General features: G+C 43.0%; 1 protein-coding gene across 5 annotated transcripts in view; it reads left to right on the forward strand.

Annotated features, from left to right (window-relative positions):
• The window catches only part of SLC30A10 (solute carrier family 30 member 10), a 36,688-nt gene extending 14,620 nt beyond the window's left edge, over positions 1 to 22,068 (forward strand). Inside the window, exons 1-5 of one of the 5 annotated variants that reach the window (XM_081491970.1) lie at positions 2,654 to 3,005; positions 3,151 to 4,939; positions 5,576 to 5,653; positions 13,663 to 13,902; positions 16,241 to 22,068. In XM_081491970.1, coding sequence (XP_081348096.1) covers positions 4,291 to 4,939; positions 5,576 to 5,653; positions 13,663 to 13,902; positions 16,241 to 16,740 — 1,467 coding nt within the window. In that variant the 5' untranslated portion in view covers positions 2,654 to 3,005; positions 3,151 to 4,290 and the 3' untranslated portion in view covers positions 16,741 to 22,068. Of the gene's footprint in view, positions 1 to 2,653; positions 4,940 to 5,291; positions 5,477 to 5,537; positions 5,654 to 13,662; positions 13,903 to 16,240 lie in introns of those variants that run through there. The other 4 variants (XM_081491971.1, XM_081491974.1, XM_081491973.1 and 1 more) reach the window with 4 other exon arrangements.
• The last annotated feature ends 1,789 nt before the right edge of the window (positions 22,069 to 23,857 follow it).

The following is a 23,857-nucleotide window of genomic DNA, read 5'->3' on the forward strand; positions in this document are numbered from 1 at the left end:
GGAAGCCTCTTATATAGGTATACATGCACACAACTATGAAATGGTTGAACAGCATCACTGACTCAATGGAAGTGAGTTTGAGCAAACTCCAGGAGTTAGTGAAGGGCAGGGAAGCCTGAAGTGCTGCAGTCCATGGGGTCGCAAGGAGTTGTACATGACTTAGCGACTAAACAACAACACAACTATATATATGTACACACAACTATACGTATGTATATACAAATACATACATATATACATGTAGTTATGAATATTTAGTCAAAACGTTTTCCTAAGTGCTTTTGGTTGATACCCTTAGTCTTGAGCCTTTCTTCAAGTCAGGAACTAGGCCCTGGGCAGGGCACTACAGCTCCCGCCTATGCTTACTCAGTCGCTGGCTTTCAGGTTCCATTGACTGCCCTCTGGGGCAATGACATAATTCTTATCTGCCTTTGGTTAGGGGAATGACTGGGCAACAGGCACAAGTGAGATAGTCCTGCTGCTCTAAGGTTTTTCTTGCAGCTGTGAATGACAGAGAAGTGCAGTCATAGGGGTCTGTGTTAGCACTGTCAAGTTAATTCCAAAAGCCCTCTTTCTTCTGTGGTGACTGCTTGGCTTGCTCTCACAGATTACATGTCTCGTAGTCTGCACTACTTGGGCATCATTCTTCTCGCATTAGAGTATGGTTCAGTTAGTAATTCTGTTACATGTGCTGTATCACTAATACCTACGCAAATATACTCTCAATTCTCATATGCTCATATTCTCATTGGAGAAGGCAATGGCACCCCACTCCAGTACTCTTGCCTGGGAAACCCCATGGACGGAGGAGCCTGGTAGGCTGCAGCCCATAGGGTTGCGAAGAGTTGGACAAGACTGAGCGACTTCACTTTCACTTTTCACTTGCATGCACTAGAGGAGGAAATGGCAACCTACTCCAGTATTCTTGCCTGGAGAATCCCAGGGATGGAGGATCGTGGTGGGCTGCCGTCTTTGGGGTCGCACAGAGTCGGACACGACTGACGCGACTTAGCAGCAGCAGCATATTCTCATATGAGAATATGCTCAAAATTCTCCAAGCCAGGCTTCAACAATACGTGAACCGTGAACTTCCAGATGTTCAAGCTGGATTTAGGAAAGGCAGAGGAACCAGAAATCAAATTGCCAACATCCACTGGATCATTTAAAAAGCAAGAGAGTTCCAGAAAAAGATCTCCTTCTGCTTTATTGACTATGCCAAAGCCTTTGAATGTGTGGCTCACAACAAACTGGAAAATTCTGAAAGAGATGGGAATACCAGACCACCTTACCTGCCTCCTGAGAAATCTGTACGCAGGTCAAGAAGCAATAGTTAGAACCAGACATGGAACAACAGACTGGTTCCAAATTGGAAAAGGAGTACATCAAGGCTGTATATTGTCACCCTGCTTATTTAACTTATATGCAGAGTACATCATGAGAAATGCTGGTCTGGAGGAAGCTCAAGCTGGAATCAAGATTGCTGGGAGAAATATCAATAACCTCAGATGTGCAGATGACACCACCCTTATGGCAGAAAGCAAAGAAGAACTTAAAAGCCTCCTGATGAAAGTGAAAGAGGAGAGTGAAAAAGTTGACTTAAAACTCAACATTCAAAAAACTAAGATTGTGGTATCAGGTCCCATCGCTTCATGGCAAATATGGGGAAACAATGGAAACAGTGACAGACTTTATTTTCGGGGGCTCCAAAATCACTGCAAATGGTGACAGCAGCCATGAAATTAAAAGACTTAGAAGAAAAACTTGCTTGCTTGGAAGAAAAGGTATGACACACCTAGACAGCATATTAAAAAGCAGAGACATTACTTTGTTGACAAAGGTCGGTCTAGTCAAAGCTATCATTTTCCAGTTGTCATGTATGGGTGTGAGAGTTGGACTATAAAGAAAGCTGAGCGCTGAAGAATTAATGCTTTTGAATTGTGGTGTTGGACAAGATTTTTGAGAGTCCCTTGGACAGCAAGCAGATCAAACCAGTCAATCTTAAAGGAAATCAGTCCTGCGCATTCATTGGAAGGACTGATGCTGAAGCTGAAATTCCAATACTTTGGCCACCTGATTCGAAAAACTGACTCATTGGAAATGACCATGATCTGGGCAAGATTGAAGGCAGGAGGAGAAGGGGATGACATAGGATAAGATGGTTGGATGGCATCACCGACTTGATGGACATGCATTTGAGCAAGCTCTGGGTGTTGGTGATGGACAGGGAAGCCTGGTGTACTGCAGTCCATGGGGTCACAAAGAGTCGGAGAGGACTGAGCAACCAAACTAAACTGAACTGAGTGTGGCCCTCCGGATCACTTCACTCTTCCCTCCTCTTGCCCAGTTTCTTCTTCCTCACTCCACACCTTCTTATTCTTCTTGTCTGCTTTTTTTTTTTTAAAAATCAGCAGCTAACATTTATTGACTGCTTGCTATTATAACCTCTTACAATAGCACTGTTATAGTCACTTAATACCTATTAACCCACTCAATCCTCATAACCCTATGAGAATACACTGTTATTTTTCCCTCTTTACAGTAGTTAAAACTGGCCCGGACAATTAAAGAGCTTGTGTGAGGCCACTCAGCTTCAAAACTTTCATTGGCCTGTATCTCCTTACTGCTTTTAAGTTCTTGATCATTTTAATATTAATTTTTAGAGAAGACTTCGAAAGATCAATTTCCTCAGCTCTCAATGTAGTGATATTTTCCTGGAGGTGGGAAAGGAATGCATAATAGTCTCCCCGAATTTAGAATTTCGAGGCTCACCTGATATTAGGTGGAATGCTCAGATTCAGGAGGTTTTTGCATGCTTTTTAAGGACCCTCAGGGACCATTGAAAGACAAGATCATGATTTACAAGGCTAAGGCAATGGATGGAACTAGGATTAGAATGTTCCATGAATGGATTCTGTGGCTTTTTTGGAGTGAGACATTTTTATTCATTTCCAAGCCAAAACCAGATGTGTGTGTGTGTGTGTTTATCAGTGGTTAAAGTTCAGGAGGTGGGGAATGGGGGAGGGAGAAGAGCGATCATCAGACTTCACCCTCAGATCTTTTTCAGAATGAGACAAAGGTATAACACTGAAACAAACCAATAATGGAAAACTGCAAGGGTTCCCCTACCCCACCCCCTGAACTGACCAGGAGCAAACGCCCTTTTTCCAGGACACCCATTCTTGGTTTCTCCCGGAGTCCAGGAGACAGCCCTCTTCTGGGTTATGTTCACTTGGACTAGAGCCTGTTGTCAACAGAAAGACTCTATTTGGAATAAGTCTTCATGTGGGTCAGTCACTGAACTCTTGAGTATCCGGTCATGTTGGGAGAGACCCACCGGGGTGAGGAGATACTCTGTCCAACAGAGGAGACAAGTACCCAGAGGGGGGCCGACCTTGGCTTCTTTGGTGGCCCAGGGACCTGCACCGAGGACAAAGAAACTGCCTTTCTAAGCGCTGGGTGGGAGGGCGGGACGCACAGAAGTCCAATCTGCCCTCTCCCCCAGGGCTGCCTGCGGCACATCTCTGGAAGGCCGCCTTGTGAGCCAAGATCCTCAAGGGTGACAGGGACGATGCTGGGCCATGAAGGGGTAACAGAAGCGACAACGTGCCCTTTAAGAAGGCTGTGAACAAGAAGAGAAGAATAAAATCGCTCTACCACGGTGGTAGTGGAGTGGGAGCTCTGAGTCAGCTCAAACTTCAGAAATGCAAGGCAGGAAGCATGGGAAGGGAAGTGGGGGACAGGTCGGTGCTCCCGGGTTAGTGAGGAATAAATCCGTGTCTGGGCACGTACGCGAAGGTGTTCACGTTCACCACTGCGAACACACCCCGCAGCAGTCAAGGTCCTTATCCCTGAGTCAACAGTCACGGCCCCGGGCGATCCGAGGGACTGCAGAAGCGGGTCGTCGGGTGAACCCCACCGCTGCTTAGGGGGTGTCTGTGACGAGGGCCGTGCAGGCACGCCCCCTCTTTAGGTAGCTCCCCTCTCTGCCCACTTCCGTTCCCAGGAGCACAGACACTGGCCGGTGGCCACGTGCCAAGTGAGGCCGAGCCGCGAGGGAGGGGCAGGGGCCGGGGAGGCGGCGGAAGGTCCCGCCCGGCCCCTCCCTTAGACTCTGGACATGCGAGAACTGGGGCCGCCGGCCTCCGCCTCCGCCTTATAAGAAGCCCCGGGCGCCGGCGGGCAGGGCGGCCCGGGAGGCGGGGACCGGGGCACCGCGGAGTCCAGGACGCCGCGCCCCACCTGTGGCGGCGGCGGCGGCGGCGGCGGCGCGGGGCGTCCGGCCGGGCCGGGATGGGCCGCTACTCCGGCAAGACGTGCCGCCTGCTGTTCATGCTCGTTCTCACCGTCGCCTTCTTCGTGGCGGAGCTGGTGTCGGGCTACCTGGGCAATTCCATCGCGCTTCTGTCCGACTCCTTCAACATGCTCTCGGACCTGATCTCGCTGTGCGTGGGGCTGAGCGCCGGCTACATCGCCCGGCGACCCCGCGGGGGGCTGGGCGCCACCTACGGCTACGCCCGCGCCGAGGTGGTGGGCGCGCTCAGCAACGCCGTCTTCCTCACCGCTCTCTGCTTCACCATCTTCGTGGAGGCCATGCTGCGCCTGGCCCGACCCGAGCGCATCGATGACCCCGAGCTGGTGCTCATCGTGGGTGCCCTGGGGCTGGCGGTCAACGTGGTGGGGCTGCTCATCTTCCAGGACTGCGCCGCCTGGTTCGCCTGCTGCGGCGGCCGCCGCCACCGCCGCCAGGAGCAGCAGCAGCATCCGCAGCCCGCGGCCGGGGGCGGCACCCGCGGCGCTTTCGGGGATCCCCAAGGCACAGAGTGTGGCTGGCACTCCGGCGCTCTGCCCGCCCCCGGCCGCGACTCGGCCGTCACCCTCCGCGCGGCCTCGGTGGACAGGAAGGATGAGAAGGGGGCCACCGTGTTCTCAAACGTAGCAGGTGCCTTTCGGTTGCATCCTCTGGCGCGCGCTGCCCTTCCCTTCTCCCACGCGGTCCCTTTCCCTTCTCCCACGCGGTCCCTTTCCCTTCCTCTTCGTCCTCATATACCTGCCTGCTTAGAAGTAATCGATTTCCACTGCAGGCCGGCTTTAGGTCTCTGACTCTGACTGAACATATTCCTACAGTTTCTTTTTTTCCTACTGGATCCTTGGGCCCCTCTCTCCCCCTCCCCCTTGTATAGGAGTATTGATTTCCTTGGAGATCAGTTATTATTATTGGGCAACAGATAGCACCCCTCCCCCTCCATTGTAGGCTATCTGCACCTTGTTTGCCCTCCTCCCCCTTTATGCATCCTTCAGTCCCCTTGCGAGTTAAAGCTTTGAGGGGGATGAGGGTGGGTTCCCATGCCTTTTTTTTTTTTTTTACTTTAACTCGCATGGGAGTGTGAATGAAATCCAGCGGCCAGTCACAAGGCTCATTTCAAGGCCAAAATTGCTCCCCTGGGCTGCGTGTTTGGAGAGGCGAGAATCTGGGAAGGTAGTAGGATTTGAAACTAACAAAACTGTATTTTGAGTCCATTGGTTCTTTTTGCTTGTAGAACTTATACACAACACGAGGTTTCTTCTTTGAATGCAGGTGATTCCCTGAACACCCAGAATGAGCCAGAAGAGACGATGAAAAAGGAGAAAAAGTCCGAAGCTCTGAATATCAGAGGTAGGGTTGACTTGGTTGGGGTCGAGTTGAAATCCTTTTCAGTGTTACATACGGACTGTGCTGAACTCTTCATTTCTGTTTGCCTTTTCATAGGTGTGTTAGAAAGTTGGCGGGTTACATGTAGAGACTATGACCTTGGTCTCTTGCCTAATGGTGGCATCGATTCCCGGGTGACAGAGTTGCTAATGATTTATCCTTGCTCTGCTTAGGCTCACGCTTATGCTGCCTGCTCCAGGGCCTCCCAGATCCCTGGCTTGCTACTGCTGCATTTTGCCTGCCCATGGATACTGGGAACATAAAGCGCAGCCTGTTTGAATTGAGTATCATTTTGATAAAGGTTGGAAGAGAGTAGGTGGAATCTATCCAAGGTCATGCCCCAGGTGAACTTGCTCATTGACCCTCATTGCTTCACTTATTTTGGCCAGAAATATGCTCCTGTGATGGGTCTGTCTGTTGGTTCACTTGAATCTCCACCTCCAGGTCCAAAGTGGGGATTCTGGGGAGACAGAAAGAAGGCACATCACTAGCATCCCTCCTACCATGAGCTCAAGGTCACAGACCCAGGGCGAAGGTCAGCACTGGGATTTCAAAAGTGCCTTTCTCACCAGACACTAACATGGTACACTGCATCTCCCCTCTCCAACTTCTTGAACACAGGTTTTTCTTCAGAGAGATTCAAGAAGGGTCAATCCCCAAACTGATGGAGAATTTCAACAAAGAGTGAAAGCAAAAGTGTTAGTCGATCAATTATGTTCGACTCTTGGTAACTCCATGGATTATAGCCCACCAGGCTCCTCTGTCCATGGAATTCTCCAGGCAAGAACATTGGAGTGGGTAGCCAGGAGATCTTCCCAACTCAGGGATCAAACCCGAGTTTCCTGCATTGCAGGTGGCTTCTTTATAGTCTGAGTTACCAGGGAAGCCCGAACAAAGATTATGCAGCCCTTTATCTTTAGTTGGTTTGAGGAACTGGAAGTAGGGCTTAGAGGTAAATATTACGAAGAAAAACAAGTAATACAGAAGACACCTTCAGTTCTGAGAATCTCACATCTGTTTTATAAAGTGATATCCAGAATGAATACGGAGGGAAAAGCAGAAAAGAACAACAGCAACACATGAGCTCCTAAACATTTCTAAATGAATGAGTTTTAAAAAAAGTTAACTGTAATAGGGGAATTTCTAAAAAGTGTGGTGGTGACTCTTTTTGGAAAGAGAATCTATGATGAAAACTCATAATCTTTTAATTTGTCCTTTTTTTAAGGTTCAGTTTATATATATATGTATATAATTTAGTGAATTTTTAAAATGGAGTTTACCATCGTAGCACTTTACCTTTTCAAAGCACATTCTGTTTTTATTGTTTTTTATTGAGATATAGTTGGCATATAACATTAGTTTCAGGTGTATAATATAATGATTCGATCTTTGTAAATATTGTGAAGTGATCACCACAGTATAAATATTAACAGATTAATAGCAGTGCATGCTTAACGTCCATCATCATATATAGTAAATTTTTATTTTCTCCTGATGAGAAATTTTAAGATATACTCTCTTAGCAACTTTCAAATATGGGATACAGTATTATGAATTATAATCACCATGACATACATTGCATCTCTAGGACTTATTTATCTTATAACAAGCTTGTACCTTTGACTCCGTCTACGCATTTTGTGCCCCCCACTCCCCACCACCACCTCTGTCAACCAGCAATCTGTTCTCTATATCTGTGAGCTTGTTTTTTCAACTTTTTTAAGATGCCACATATGTGAGCTTGTTGGTTATTCATCCTCATCTTATGTTACTGAGAAAGAGAACAGGTAGGTGGAAAGTAGCAAAGAATGAAGAGTAGGTCCCAGTAGGTATTTGTGACCTTGTTTGGGAAACATGGGTAAGGGAAACTGGGATGATCCTGCTAATTTTCACTCCACAGCTATTGGAACTCCTGGGTAGAAAAACATCAGTGGTGAAGTGCTTTGCTATACCTAGCTGAGCCCTGTGGTCCACAGGAGCTGACAAAATGCACCGGTAGCTCCCATAGAGGTAAAGAATTCAGAGGCAGAAAGATTGGGATTGGGCTCAAGCTGCCTGGGTTTGGGTCTAAGCTCTGCCACTGGAGAACCAGATGACTTCAGGCAACTTTTGAACCTCTCTCAGCCTCCCAATCCCTCATCTTTAAAATGAGGAAAGCAGTAGTACCCATTTCATGGGGTTGTTGAGTAAGGGCTCAGACATCTGGGAGGTCTGAGACATCTGGGAGCTAATGTTTTTACGGAGGGCACACTTGGCTCTTAGGCACCATTCATGAATGGGTCACTTAGCATTCAGAACAACCTGAAGAGAGGAATTCTCTTGTGCTTCAGGTGGTGAGTGGAATTGCTGGGCTCCAACCTAAACTGCTTCAGGGACAGGTGAGCTCAGTGCCTGACTGTGGTTAACAGGAGCCTGTCTGTATTTCAGGCCAAGGGGCAGGCTGCCCTCACCTTGAACCCTGTGTCCTCATTCAGGGGAAGACCACAGCATGTTACAGCTGCAAAGGCCTTGGGGAAATTAGACTCCAGGGCCTTCACTTTAGAGATGAGCAAAAGGGACCAGAGATTCTGGTGACTTCCTAAGTCACCCCAGCTAACAGTGGAGGCAGGGCTGGGATCTTGGGCTTCCGCTTCATGTTTCTGGCTCTTTCTGTCACCTCGCACTGCCTCTGGACTCCACCAGGGTGGCCAGCTTCTCCAGTGTCCACAGTCCACTGAATGGTTACATTTCTGACATTTTAGTCACTGCTTTAGAAAGCAACACTGTCCTTCCCAGACACTCAGGGGAACAAACAGCTGATGGGAAGTCATGTGAACAAAAACGATTTCTTTTTTTGTTAACTTAAAAATTTTACTGAAGTATAATATACATACTCAGAAGTACACCTATCATAAATATGCAATCAGTGGATTTTAATGAACTGAACACTTCCATGTACAACACCCAGATCAAGAAACAGAAGATACCATCATCCCAGGGGGTCCCCCCCATGCTCCTGTCTTGTCACTGGCTACCCTCCCAGGTCACCACTATCCTGACTTGTAACATCATGGATTCGTTGTACCTGCATTTGTACTTTATATAAATGGAATCTTATAGTAGGTACAATTTTTGCCCAGCTTCTTCTATTCAACATTACATTGAGGAGATTCGTCCATATTGTTAAATGTTGTCCTAGATCATTCATTTTCATTACAATGTTCCGTTCTGTGAGTATTCCACCATGTAGTTATCCATCCTTGGTTAATGGACATTTAGGTAACTTTCTGGTTTTGATTTCTAAAAATAGTATGGCAAAAGCCATTTCTTGAGTTTTCTTATTGTTTTTCTTATTTCAGAGGAATAAAAAAAATGCCTTCTAAGAAACATGCTCCATCTTCTGTTGCAAAGCACAGCGAAAGCACATTCCTTTAAAATTCTCATCAGGGCCCTTTGTAGTGGTTGATTTATTTATTAGGCTCAAACATGATCCATTAAGAAAAACTGCAACAAGATATCAGAAAGACAATTAACCCTTTTTTATTTCAGTATAGATATAAATGGATGAATAACAATCTTGACATCATTTGAAAAGAAATCTCCTGAGATGAAGTATTTCTTTTATTTTATTTTTAATTGAAGTATAATTGCTTTACAATATTGTGTTGACTTCTGCTGTACAACATGAAACAGCTGTTATATATACATATATCCCCTCCCTCTTGAGGAGGTGTTTCTTTTTAATTCTTGTGTTTTTTTTTTTTTTTTTACCCATTAACAGAGATCTCCCATCTTTCCTCAGCCACTTGCTAATGCCCAGTGCTAAGGTACTATATGTTTCTAGTTATTCAATAAATTCGGTACCACTGACATGTGCTGGGACACACATCAACTTAGATCAAGTTTCCAGGCTATGTGCCAGTGTTTTGGTTTTGTTTTTATCTAAAGACAGCAAGTGAGGGCTAAGGGTCCTGTTTTTGCAAAGCTACCTGTGAGCACTGTGACTAATCAGGTGACTGGGTTATCTACCAGGTGGCAATCTTTACCTCTCAGCCAGTACTTACTGCCCAATCTATCTTTCTGAATCACAGATGAGGTCTCAGCAGAATCTGCTCTGAAACCTTTATTGCATCCAGAAAGAGGCCCTAACACTGCAGACATTCAAGGACTTGCTGTTCTGGTGCCAATGCTCCTTTCTAGATGTTTCTGTCCTTCTGTTCACTCATTTACTGCCTCACCCCTACCCTTTAACTGTCTCCCCTACTTCCCCACTGTTACCGACTGGGGTTCTTGGCCTCCTTAATCAATAAAAATTGATTAGAGGACAGACAAGAAATTCAAGGGTGCTCAGCAAGCTGCAGGCACTCCAATAATCTGTTGTTTAGTTGCTCAGTCATCTCTGACTCTGTGATCCCACAGCTGTAGTCTGCCAGGCCCCTCTGTCCATGGAATTTTCCAGGCAAGAATACTGGAGAGGGTTGCCATTTCCTCCTCCAGGGGATCTTCCAGACCCAGAAATCAAACCTATGTCTCCTGCATTTTGGGGGTTGGGGGTGAGTGAGAACAAGTAACAGTTTAGCTGTTTCCCTATATGGGGTGAAGGTAGGGGCCAGGCCAGGGGTTGGGCTGGAGAAGTGGCTTACTTAGGTGGTTTGCCCACCCCTTTGGTAGTGATGTGTGCATGGAGGGCATGCTCAGTCCCCTGCTTCTGCTCCAGGCTCTTCAGAAGTGGAAGTTGGGCTTTTTGGTCTTTTTGTATCTTACTGTTCATAATTTGCCCCAACTGCTCAAACACCCAGCTATTTTTAGTCCCTTATAGTTTCTTTGTATTCTGTTGCTGGAGGAGGCATTTGTCCAGTTGCAAGCACTGCAACAAAGAGTCCCAGGTTTCAGGTCCCAGCCTGTCCCATGGTGGGACACCTCACCTCACTCATAGAGAGGGTGAGGGAAGTGCTTAGGCAGACAGGTCTGGTTTGAGTTCTGTCTCTGCCTTTCACTAGCTGGGTGACCTTGGGCAAGCAAAGTATCCTCTTTGAGTTTCAGTTTCCTTATCTATGTAAGGGAGATAACAGCAGCGTGTACATCACTGTGTTATTGTGAGAAATACATGCTGGTTGGAATAGCACAGAGGATTCCCTTAATGAATCGCCTCCCCATCAGTTCAGTGTGCTTAATTCTCAGAAGGTTTTCAGACGTTGTTTCACGTCCTCTTCAGAGCTAGCCTCTTTGGGAAGTGAGGCTGACGTTGTTACCATCCCCAGTTCACTAGTGAGAACATTGCTGTTATAAAAGGTTGATGTTCACAAGGCCCATGAATCATAGAGAGAGAGACCATTAGGTCTGTCTCTCACGTTGCGTCTCAAATCCTCGTCTGCAGCCTCATTCCAGTTCTATGCTTGGAACACATTCCCTCTGAGTTTCCCTGCCTCGGACATCGAACATCGTTGCCTTTTGAAGTCTGCCTCCTCTTTGGAGGCTTGCCCGTCTCTCGAGAAGCCTTTCCTGAGATTTCCCATCACAGGGAATAGTCCTCCCTCTAGAAGTTACTGACCTACTTATCTCAGAATCCTGCCAGTGGACTGTGGTCCCCAGAAGATAAAGACCATTTTTGCACGGGAGGCCAGAAAACACACCACAGTGACCAGTCTCAGGAATTTAGTGACATGATGCTGTAAGCAGTTTTTCAAACAGAAGGTCATGATAGTTTGGGTCATAAAGTCAATTTAGTAGAGTATGATCATCATTTAGAAAATGAACTAGAATCGAATGATATAGAAAAATAGTAATAAATCCTGTATAAGGACAGGTTTTGTTTTTTCAAGAAATATTTGTTTCAGTGTATGTTTGTGCCTGGGCTAGGATGCAAAATAGGGTTCTTACTGTGGATTATGTGAAAAATAAGTTTGAACATTTTTTTCTTAGGAACTAGTAGTGGGACTTCTCAGAAGGAGAACCTGAAACTGGAATTTGGGACTTAGATGGGGCAGGATATGCAATGGCTCTCTAGTCAGGCTATGCAGACTTATATGCCTACTCAAACACGTTTTAGCTGTGTAATCTTGGATAAGTCACTTAGCTACTCTGTGCTTCAGTTTCCTCGTTTGTAAAATAGAGAGACTAACCACTTCAGAGAGTCCTCAAAAGCACTTAATGTATTAATATCAATACATGCAACATACAACAATGTCTGGTGCATATATCTTAGCTATCATTACAGTTATTCTTACTAAGAGGCAGAAGTTACTTTGTATTGTGGGAGTTCTGACTAATCAACCAGAAAATACCTTTTAAGTGTCTTGATGGTATGCCTCCAGTGCTAAAATATAAACAAAGGAAATTTAGGATACAACCCTCACCCTTACGTTACTTATAGTCTAAACGAGGAGTAAAAAAGAGAATGACAGTCTCAGGCAGTGAAAATGATGTTGAGTGCATATAGGAAATAATTGGTCTTCATATTTTTATGGTAGTGTTTTGTACTGCCCTGGGGAAGGTTAAAGCTTTGATCTTCAGTTTCTCCTTGAGACCAACTCTTGGGAACATTTTGAGTTTTTCTTGGTGGCTGAGGACAGGGACTGGGAAGTAAGACGCTCCTGTGGGGGTGGGGTGGACAGAGTGGGCACAGAATTTAAAAATTGGACTGTTTATTTATTGAGTCAGGATCCTACTACCATTAGTAAACACTCAGCCTGAAGGAGATGTGGGGATTCCTTTTATTCTTATACTTCTTTGGTGGGGGGGAAGTTGCTACAATTTACCTTTGGTATGTTTTCAAAATGCCATTTGACACCATGATGCTACTCAGTCTTAGAAGTGCTGCCAAGAGGAAGAGTTAGCCTCTTCTAAGTGGAACGATTCAGTTGCAGCCATGAGTGAGTTTGTTAGTATTTTAGATCATTATTAATTCTATGGAGTGAATCTGGGATACCTGGAGAGACAGAGCAGATCTTTCTTAGTCCGTATGCTTTTTCTAGAGAAGCGCTTTGAAAATTTTTATCTGCATTTGAATCACCTGCGGATCTTATTAAAATGCAGAATTGGATTCAATAGATTGGAAGTGGGGCCTGAGATTCTGTATGTCTCACAAGCTCCTAGGTGATGCTGAAGCTACCAACCAGACTTTAAAGAGAGAGATTCTTATGTACAGAAAGTTTAAAAAAAAACAACTTTGTTTATACTGTATAATCCTTCTGACAAATCTTCACCTAATTCACTAAATCCCAATTTAGTCTGGGCTTCCCTGGTGGCTCAGACAGTAAAGAATCCACCTGCAATGTGGGAGACCTGGGTTCTATCCCTGGGTCGGGAAGATCCTCTGAAGGAGGGCATGGCAACCTACTCCGGTATTCTTGCGTGGCGAATCCCTGTGGACAGAGGTACCTGGCAGGCTATAGTCCATGGGTGGCAAAGAGTCAGACAGGACTGAATGGCTAAGCACAGTTTATTTAACCTATGTCCAACAAATTATTGGACACTTAGATCTTCTTTGCTGGGATGACATGTTTTCTGTATCATAATTAAAACTTTTCAAAGTAGTTCCCTTAAGTAAAGGCAACCCAAATTTTTGTTATTATCTGTAGAATTTAAATGTTATTTTATTGATACAAAGAATTCTTTAGTGGGGACATTCTGGAGGATCTCTTAAACCAAATGCAGTTTAAGTGACCACAGGCTAAGTGAAAAGTAGGCAAATGCATTTAGGGAAGGGAATGTGGCACTTTGAACTAGCCCAGTCCATCTTCCTGCAGGTGTTTGCAGCTCAGAATCTTCCTAGGCTGTTCCAGGTTCTCTGGGTCATGGGATGGTGATCTGGGGTTTAGTTTTTCTGTGATGCAATGGTCATTGTTTTTGCTTTTGAATCCAGCCTGCTGTTCTAACAGAATGGAAAACAAATAGCAACAAGTATTCATAGAGTTGGGAAGCCAAGTCACTGAGTGTTACACGGCTCCCAAACGTGGATATGGGCTTGACTGGTCTTTCTTTCTTCCCCGCAGGGGTACTTTTGCATGTGATGGGGGATGCCCTGGGGTCGGTGGTGGTGGTGATCACGGCCATCATATTCTATGTGCTTCCCCTGAAACGTGAGGACCCATGTAACTGGCAGTGCTACATTGACCCCAGCCTGACTGTTGTCATGGTCATCATCATTTTATCATCTGCCTTTCCACTCATCAAGGAGACCGCTGCCATTCTGCTGCAGATGGTCCCCAAAGGTGTCAACATGGAAGAGCTGAGTAAGTCATGCCATTCTGATCTCAAACCGCTGACCACTGAACATTCTTCAGGCCAAAGCGCCAGCATTATTTCAGAGCAGTGTTTGATTTATGTATCTTGAAATATTTGAAATCACCAAGCAATTGAGACATCCTTCTATGTTTCATAGATGACTACAGCTACTAAGATGACTTGCAGCTCCGAGATCCAGAGGTCCTTTTTAGCCCATCATTCTCTGACTCTACCATGAGTTTCTGAGAATGTGTTCCTCTGGCAGTCCCTGTTAATATTCCTGGGCTGTGTGTTGACCTTCATGTCAGAGATTTATTCTAACTCAGATAAGGCCACTCTGCCCAGGACTTGATTTTTATTCCCCCTTTTCTGAAAATATGAGTCATTCCTTCATATTCTAGATCCTGCTTTCTAGTTAATTGATTTTTGTGGGCATGCAAGTCACTGTGTGTCTTATAACACAGAAAAATGGACCATGTTTCAATCCACTCATTCAGTAGTGAAATCTGATTCTTTGCTTTGCTCAAACAGAAGGTCAAGCTCTCACTTCAGTTTATGTGCATCTGAGAATAACATTTTTAGAGATCTTGTAGAATGTCTAAATGGGAGCTCTCCAGATGTTGGTGAGAGACTGAATGTGCAACTTTAGTTCTAGCGTTTCTAAATGGAGAGGATGTTTTTATAGGAAAACAAATTTTTTTCATGAATCTTTGCTATTTTTCTATCATTACTTTGTCGCCGAGACAGTGAACATGAACTAAAGCCCAGGCTTATATGTGGCTGAAAATTGGAAGACCTCGTTTCATGACAACTAGCTAAAATTAAATTTGATGAGTCTTAATACACTGTACTGCCATGGCTAGGCTTTCCCTCCAGAGGCATGATTTGCATTGTGACTGTCCTGCATGTCTACGCTTGGTGCAGTGCGGCAGGCTGGGGAGGACAGAGGGGAAGGAGGCTCTTTCCGGGGGCTTGTTTCCTCATGGAAAAAGCAAAATAAACATATATTGGGTTGACCAAAAAGTTCTTTTGGGTTCTTCCATAACATCTTTTGGAAAAACCCAAACAAACTTTTGGCCAACCCAATGGCAATTCGTGATACATATTCTTTTATTGCCTTTTAACAGAAAGGCTACTCATTCCAGTATTCTAGCCTGCAGAATTCTGTGGACTATATAGTCTATGGGGTCGCAAAGAGTTGGACATGACTGAGTGACTTTCACACACACACACACATATGTGTATATATATATATATATGTACACATATATTAATATTAAAAAAATAGATTGTAATAACAATAGCAACACTTTAATGGCACTGATTACATGTTAGGTAATATTGCCCAGGTGCTTTGCTTATATTAACTCATTTTAATCTTAAATATTCCTATGAGGTATTGTGATTATCTTAAATTACAGATAAGGAAACCGAGAGAGGGACTGGATAAATTACCCAAGGTCATACAGGTAGTAAATGACTAAACTGGGGTTCAGACTGGCTGGCTATAGGTTGCTTGGATTCACTATTCAGTACCATGTTTCTAAATGCTAGAAAGTATGAAAAATATAGAAATGCCTAAATGAGAAAATAGAAATCTTTCATAATCCTACCACCCAGAAATTAACACTTAATGTTTTTGTGTCAGTCATTCACTGAAACAAGACTTTATCTGCCTAAAAATTTTTGTATGTATATATACACCATTTCATTTAAAAAAGGGAAAAAGATCATGCCACATATATAGTCCAGCTATTGGCTTTTTCACTTAAAAATACCTTATACACCTTTCCTCATATCCTTAAATATGCAGTTTGCTTTTTCACAGCTATGTCACCATCTGTCACATAATTGGCTAACTATTTCCTTGCTGTTTCCATTGTTTATCATTAACACAAAAAGTATTGCCCAAACCATTCTCATATATAAATATTTGGTTGTTTCCTTTCAGTTAAGTTCCTAGTATTAGAATTGTTGCTAAAAGTTTTTGACCTATATTGCCAAATCCCCTTTAAAAAAGGCATCCTATTTTATATTCCCATGCCAGTCTATCAGAGCATTTAATGCCTTGTACACTCAACAACCTGGTCATTTGGGGAGAGTTGTTGTGAAACTTATTTTCTTGAATTGCCTTTTATGGGCTAACCCTGTATGTTAGAGGAACTCAGAGAAGAAGAAGATTATGGGAAAATGTACTCATATAGGTACAGCTGTTTTCCTTTCTATTATTCTCAGTAATGACATCATTCTGGTGAGAAAGCGTAAAGGGACCTACCTGTCCCACGATGGTTCCATGTTCCAATTACAGCCCTCACCTTGGCTATTGTTTTCTCTTCCTTATTCTAGTGAGTAAGCTCTCTGCTGTGCCCAGAATTAGCAGCATCCATGAAGTCCACATCTGGGAACTTATAAGTGGGAAGATCATTGCCACTCTGCACATCAAGTATCAGCAGGATGGGGGAGATCAGGATGCCAACAGAAAAATTCGAGAAATCTTCCACAACGCTGGAATCCACAATGTGACCATCCAGTTTGAGAAGGAGGACCTGAAGGAGCCCCTGGAGCAGAAGGACTTGCAGTTCCTCTGCAGCTCCCCTTGCATCGCCAAAAGCTGTGCCAAGCAGCTGTGCTGTCCTCCTGGGGCCCTGCCACTGGCCCATGTCAATGGCTGTGCGGAGCACAATGGCTGTCCCCCGCTGGACATGTCCCAGAGTGATGGCCTCGGTAGACGACAGACCACTGAAGTGGCTATTGAAGTATCTTTGGAAGGTTGTCTGAGTGACCACGGACAAGCTCTTGGCAAACCTCAGGAGGACTCACATTATGTCAACAGCACACATTTTTAATCTGGTGCCCACATCAGTAAGACTATATAGACGAGGCACTTTGGAACCAGTCACTTGGCTTGTGGGAAGAACTTTGTGAGCTGTAGGCACTGACCAGACGCGAAGTGAGCACGCTCTGTGTTCCGTAAGCGGCTGGTGGTTTGGGATGCTACTTGAACTGGTCTGTTAATTCTTATGTGACTGAGAACTCCTTTACATTATCCTGGGGGTTTCATGCTGCTCTTCAACAGTTTTGTTTGAACATTTATTTTCTGAAGCAAATGCGCTAGTGCACACATCAGGGACATTGAAGGCTGGGACTCAATGATTGTGGGCGCAGGATTCAAAGTAGCTTTTTGTTTTAAATTGACTAGAACTTCTAGCTGACTCTCAGGTGAGCTCATAGCCAAGTACATCAAAAAAACTCAAGAACCATAACAGCTATATACTTTTCTATTCCACTGGGAGACCATAAAAGAGAAAAGTTAGGTAATCTTATCACGGCAGAAGTTTTTTCTCTTTGACTCATTTTTGAATGAATGTAAAATGAATACCTAGTAAGGTAGAAAATATTCTCAGAACATTAGAGGATGTTCAATTTACTGAGGATGTGGAAAGGCAGGAAAAAAAATGCATTTTGATGATTTCTTCATTTCAGGAAGTGGTGAGAAAAAGACTTTCTGCTGTGAACTACAACTATTCAGTTCAGTTCAGTTCAGTCTCTCAGTTGTGTCCGACTCTTTGCGACCCCGTGGACTGCAGCACGCCAGGCTTCCCTGTCCATCACCAACTCCTGGAGCCTGCTCAAACTCATGTCCATCGAGTGGGTGATGCTATCCAACCATCTCATCCTCTGTCGTCCCCTTCTCTTCCTGCCTTCAATCTTTCCGAGCATCAGGGTCATTTCCAATGAGTCAGTTCTTCGCATCAGGTGGCCAAAGGATTGGAGCTTCAGCTTCACATCAGTCCTTCCAATGAATATTCAGGACTGATTTCTTTTTGAGATTGACTGGTTTGATCTCCTTCCAGTCCAAGGGACTCTCAAGAGTCTTCTCCAACACCACAGCTCAAAACCATCAATTCTTCAGCACTCAGCTTTCTTCATGGTCCAACTCTCACATCCATACATGACTACTGGAAAAACCATAGCTTTGACTAGACGGACCTTTGTCAGCAAAGTAATGTCTCTGCTTTTTAATATACTGTCTAGGTATGTCATAGCTTTTCTGCCAAGGATCAAGTGTCTTTTAATTTCATCCACCATCTGCAGTGATTTTGGAGCCCAAGAAAATAAACTACAACTATAGGTTGCTTCAAATGTTTAAGTATATAAGATGCTTGTGTTTTTCACTTGGAAGTATGGGAATATCTCTACTTCTTTAAGTATGACACAGTACTTAAATACTGTCTTTTAGAGTCAGTCCAGTTGGGACTGATATCACTTATTGCTTGTTAATGATTTGCTTATTTACCCAAATTTTCCTTGTGTTTCTTTTATATGATCACATTGATCTATGTAGCATTTACCAGGAGAAAATGAGCATTCTCAGAATAGAAGAATATATGACATTGAGTATGCATTCTTGCCCCCCAAATAAGCTAGATTGACTTTCCTTTAATTAGATATATTTTAAGATATTTATTATAGTTGTCAACTAATAATTTGATTAAAAAGTGTATGTCCAAGGGAGAAACAAGCATTTATTAAATTGCTGCCTTTAATATGTTTCAAGGAGGTTACATCTTTCTTTCTCTGACCCATATTACCAAGCTCCAAATACATTTATTACAATCTGATTTGCTTCTAAAATCGACCTATATTAGTATTGGAGAAACATCTGTCACGTGTTTAACAAATTGTTTAGGCACCAATGTTTTAAACAGAACAGTCTCAAAATAGGTATAAGCAAATGAGAGGTGCCTTACTAGAGAACTAGAATCTTCTTTGATGGGTTGCAAAATTGACTGAGAAAGATCATCCCTTAGACTGTAAGCGTGGAGTCTGCATGATCTGGAATCTGCACAGTTCTCATAAGAAGCTATGGGCTGGGAACAGAAAAGGCCCCCACAGTTTTCAGCATAAACACCATTAAAAAGCTGTGTCTTAGTTTTAAATTCTAAAGCTGAAGTAAAGAAGCAACTGTGGTCAGTAGAACAGGAAATTTTTTATTCCTGTTAAATTCATTATCTGAGTTTAAATTGGCCATGAATTAGATAAATATAAAAATGCCTAAATATGTTTTTATCCCGAGAAGTTTATTAAGCATATATACTTAATGATATTATATAGAGTAGCCTGGCAGGCTACAGTTTATAGGGCTGCAATGAGTTGGACATGATTGAAGTGACATAGCACGTACACATGCACACAGTATATGCTATAGTGTATATAGACTTAATAGCTAAAATGAGAGTAAATATAAGACATTTTTATTTTTAATGTTAAAAGTATGGCATGTACTCACACAAAACGAGGTTTCTCTGTCTGTGAAACTCACCACAGTAATATGTAGATCAAATTCTCTTGTGTAAATGTTGGTTGAAATACACTGATTGGAGTCAAAGAAGAAATCTGTCTTTCACTTCCAGATTTGAAGGCCTAATTTGATTTCGTATCATTCTGCTTTCATGAAAAAGAGGAAAATATCATTTTATAGTTTTGTGCAGATGGATAAAGGAATGCATATTAGTTTACATTCAAATAATATTCTTTAATTAATCTCTAAAGTATTTGCCTGCAAAGGAAAAATAATTAAATTCCAACATAATTAAATCTAACCTCAGGAAATTATCTTGATGGACACTTACGAACATACCAAATTATGGAATACAGTTTGGCTTGGTGTGTTTAATAATGTCCAAACAAGCTAATTAAGTGCAATATTTTTGTATTGGGTTAAGTGTTAGCATTTGCCATCTCAGGCATGTGATGCTTGCTCTATGGTATTTTTACTTGGGTTTTACTCTCCCTTTTAGTCTACATTTAAATTCTCCCAAGGCAATGCAAAAGTTTTTTTTTCCCCTTTGCATATTGGCCATGGTGCCTGATGAACAGTGGATTTAAACAACACTCTTTTTTTCTGAGATTAGAAAAATCCTGCTACCCAGTTTAGCATTGCTGTATGTTTAGGTTAGTTCCAGAAGAATTCCCTCTTTGTCCCTAGGAACTGAAAATAACTTTTTAAGCATCTAAGGAATCCTTTGGGTGTCAGATCAGAACCAGCCATCAGGCCCACTAACCTGGGGACACGAGGCAACACTTAACCATTGCCTCCTATTTCTGTGGAAAGGGTCCTTGCCACATTATTTCAGCACCAGTTGTAGGAAATACCATGTCTGCTTTTATTTCCCAAATTTCAACTCTGTTTTTGAAAATAGAGGTTGATTTTTTTCTTGTATTTGGCCACTATGAATGTTCATTGGGCTATCAGGCTCCATTGTTGACAGAAAAAAATAATATCCCTTTAATTTTTTGTTCAATAAAATAAGGAGACATTGAGGAAGAATTCAGAATGTTCTCCATACTTAGCTACTTTTTGTTTTTCTTTCTTTCTTCTCTTTTTGGCCACCGACTGGCCAGTCTCTAGTGGAGGTAAATCAGGAACTGAAAAGTTCAGTTGGAAGGGGTGCTTTGAATGTCAAAGAGATCACTGAGGTAGATTTGGATTATAATAAGAGAGCTGCCTTTTGAGGTAGTAAGAGGTGGTTTTTTTTTTTTTTTTTTTATGCTGGATCTTAGTTTCCGGACCAGGAAGCCTACCATGCTCCTGGCATTCGGAGTGCAGAGTCTTAACCACTGGACCTCCCAGGGAAGTCCCTATTAAGCTGTGCCAATTTTGACCTTCTGAGCTGGACAACTCTGTGTTGTGTGGGGCTGTCTGGTGCCTTGTAGGAATTTTAGCAGCATCTCTTGACCCCTATCCACTAGATGCCAGTAACGTCCCCCCGAGTTGTGACAACCAACAATGTTCCCAGACATTGCCACAGGTCCCCCAGAAAGCAGAATAGCCCCTAGTTCTGAGCCTTTGACTTAACCTAAGGGCTTTTGAGGGTTATTGTGGATGAAAGACCTTCCAGGGTCCAACAATTCTTTTAATATAATCACTCTGCAGAATTTGCTCTTTAAAAAAATAATTTTAAAAGATGAGACCAAACTGTAAAAATACAGCCATCTTTATATAGAAATGTGGATATTTAAAGAAAAATACAACTTGGAAAAAGTAAAGCCTTCACCAATCTGATTATACAGTTCAGACCATGTAACAGTGAATAAAATGCTCACACTATTTTGTGATGATCACTTCAATTTTTGACTGTCCTCAATTTGATGGACTCACTACTAAATGAGAAGGACACATCAGCATGATTGATTCTTGGAGTTAATGTGCTTAATTTTCCACTGATTTTAAAACTGATATTTTTTGTTATTGGTCCCTGACAAACAGCTCATCTTAGGGCTAATGACAAATTCAGGCATTGAAAAAATTTGTTTTGTTGTTCATGACTCATTTACTCCTTTGCTAAATCATATCCATTTTTTTCCCCAAGAGGACAAAATACATCTCCTGATTTAAATTATCCCAATTATCCCAGATGTAATGTATCTTCACACTCTTGCAATTAAAGATTGTGAAAAAACACTGGTTTAAAAGCAATGATGAAACATGACCTAGTTTGGGTTTTTATTTAAGACTGAGTAAGCATGCCTATTGTATAGCCCTGTTGTTCACTTGATAAATTGTCACCTATTTGTGCTTCTGAGTGTATTTGCATGTGATTAGCCACAGGAATAAAATAGAAATGAAGTTGTTGAATCTGGAAACTGGCTGCTCAAATGAAACTTCCATCAGCATCTAGTCTTCACTGTCATCTAAATGTTCTTAGGAATTTGGAATTTAGCAATGAAGATGTGTTATTCTTTAATGGAACTTTTCAGGTATTTCTTTCTGGACTTTTTTTGTTTACATGGAACTTTCTTGCATATTGCTAGATTGATCAGTGGTCTCCTTTTGGTACAAGGCCGAGACACTAAACTTGCTCTGAATTCTGATTGGAATAATCTGGAAAGGACGTTGATTTTCAGGGGAGAATCCTTCCTTCCTAGAGGTCTGAAATTATGTTACAGTATTGTGGAGTTTTGTTGCTTGAAGTCTTCCTTCTGTCCTCCCAGGCAATTTTGCTGAAGTATAATTGTCACACTTGGGGGAATTATTAAAACTCTAAGATACAAAGTTTCAATAATTCATTGCTAATTGCATGTGAAGTCCCCCAGGGATGAATGCACAGGTGCATACCTTTAAAAGTGAAAGATGTTCAATGGTGCTGTCAATAAAAAGGTTTTAAAATAAACACAGGACCGAGATATGTTTGTGAAAATTAGACAACTCAAAGTACCTGAATCATTTTGTCTTTGTCACTTACCCAAGTCCATTTCTCACACAGTAGCTTGTCGGATTGATTTCAATAATTTGGGACTGATTCTTTGTCTCTATTTCTCTGTTCTCTTCTTCACACCCCTCTGCTACTCTCCACTGTTGGCAGAAATGTCACCGATTGACCCAACTACCTTAGTTTGGTAACCTGGAATGATCTGGTTTTTTAGTGTTTGACCCTGGCCACCCAACGGGTTTGTGTAGGAGGGGAGCTCCTGTGATTTAGGGAATGGGGAGAGGTTAGGCTTTCTGGGGAGAGACCTTTATCGATCCGAAAGTCTCTCCAGTGAATTGACTGGCAACTACATGACTGTTGAATAAGGGGAGCACTTATTCCACTTCTTTCAACTGCTTTTATGTTATCAATCAACCAACTGAGTAATCAGCATATACTTATTATAAACCACGTGCAAGTTCTTCTTGCTTCTAAGGAGGTTATAGTCTATATGTGAAGCCATAAAAGGCAGTCCAACTTTGCGGGCTTTTAAAAAGAGCTGCCTTATAGCCTGGATGTCTGGGGGGTGGGGGGGCCTTGTGCTGGAAGGGTTCTGGTACTCAAATGTGCACATGCTAAGCCCTGGGCAACATTTGCAAAAAGAGAGGTTTGTAGACCATTACATGACCATCAACTTCCTTCAGCAACAAGAGTCTGCAGTATGGAGCAGAGGTGAGAGTACTCAGTGCTCTACGGCTCAGCCTATAGAATCTCTGACTACTTCGTCGAAGTTTTTTTTAAAAATTAATGTTTCGGCAGCATAGTATGTGGGATCTTAGTTCCCCAGCCAGGTATCCAGCCTATGCCCCCTTGCATTGGAATGTGGATTCTTAACCAACTGAACCACCAGGGAAGTCCCTCTGACCACTCCATTTAAAAGAGGACCCCACCTCTCTGTGTCTCTTACCCTCCTTAATGCTTTTTCATAGTACTGTCACTTAGTAACATCATATTACTTATTTATTTTCTGTCCCTCCAACTAGAATAAGGCTTTGTATAACCCACCTCTGTGTTTTTCACCCGCGTTGCCAGTGCTTAGAACAGTGTCTCAGTACCTGGCACACGAATGAGTAAATAAGTAAATATATAAATACGTGAATAAGCATCTGAATGAATGGGTTCAACTTGGTGTTCCCGGTTGGAGGCTTTGGACAAATCATTTAGCTTCACTGCCCTTCAATTTTCTTATCTATAAGTGAGGTTAATGAGGGAGGCCTGTGTTACCTTCCTTACAGGGTTGTTATAGGAATCTTAGATCAAGTGGGTGAGAACAGAGTTAAATGCGAATGGATTTTATTTTGTTGTGCTTTCAACTCAGAGTTCATACCCTTCCTTCTTTTATCCCACCTCCTCTCATCTCTGTTATCCCATTTTGTCAGTTAAACACCATTTAAAGCTAAATGGCACTAAACAGTGGTACAATCAACATGGATAGAAGTGAAGAAGAGAAAATGAAGAGTCAAGGGCAACTGCTCAGGGGATGTCCACCTGAAATTGGCCTTGGAGTAGTTCAGTGGGTAGAGAAATAGGGAGAGGACCACCCATCTGGAGAACTGAGACTTTATTCTCTAGGCAAGTGGCACTGAGCTTTTACAGCAGGGAGGCTGAGAGTGGCAGATTGGGGAAACGACAGAAACTGAATTTGGAGAAGGGATTTTATGCAGACATCTCCCCCACCATGCTCTATACTGCTCTGTGTTCAGGGTTCAAA

The sequence above is a fragment of the Giraffa tippelskirchi genome, chromosome 5, assembly GCF_054371585.1.
Source record: "Giraffa tippelskirchi isolate mGirTip1 chromosome 5, T2T-mGirTip1v1.2.pri, whole genome shotgun sequence".
Lineage (NCBI taxonomy): Eukaryota > Metazoa > Chordata > Mammalia > Artiodactyla > Giraffidae > Giraffa > Giraffa tippelskirchi.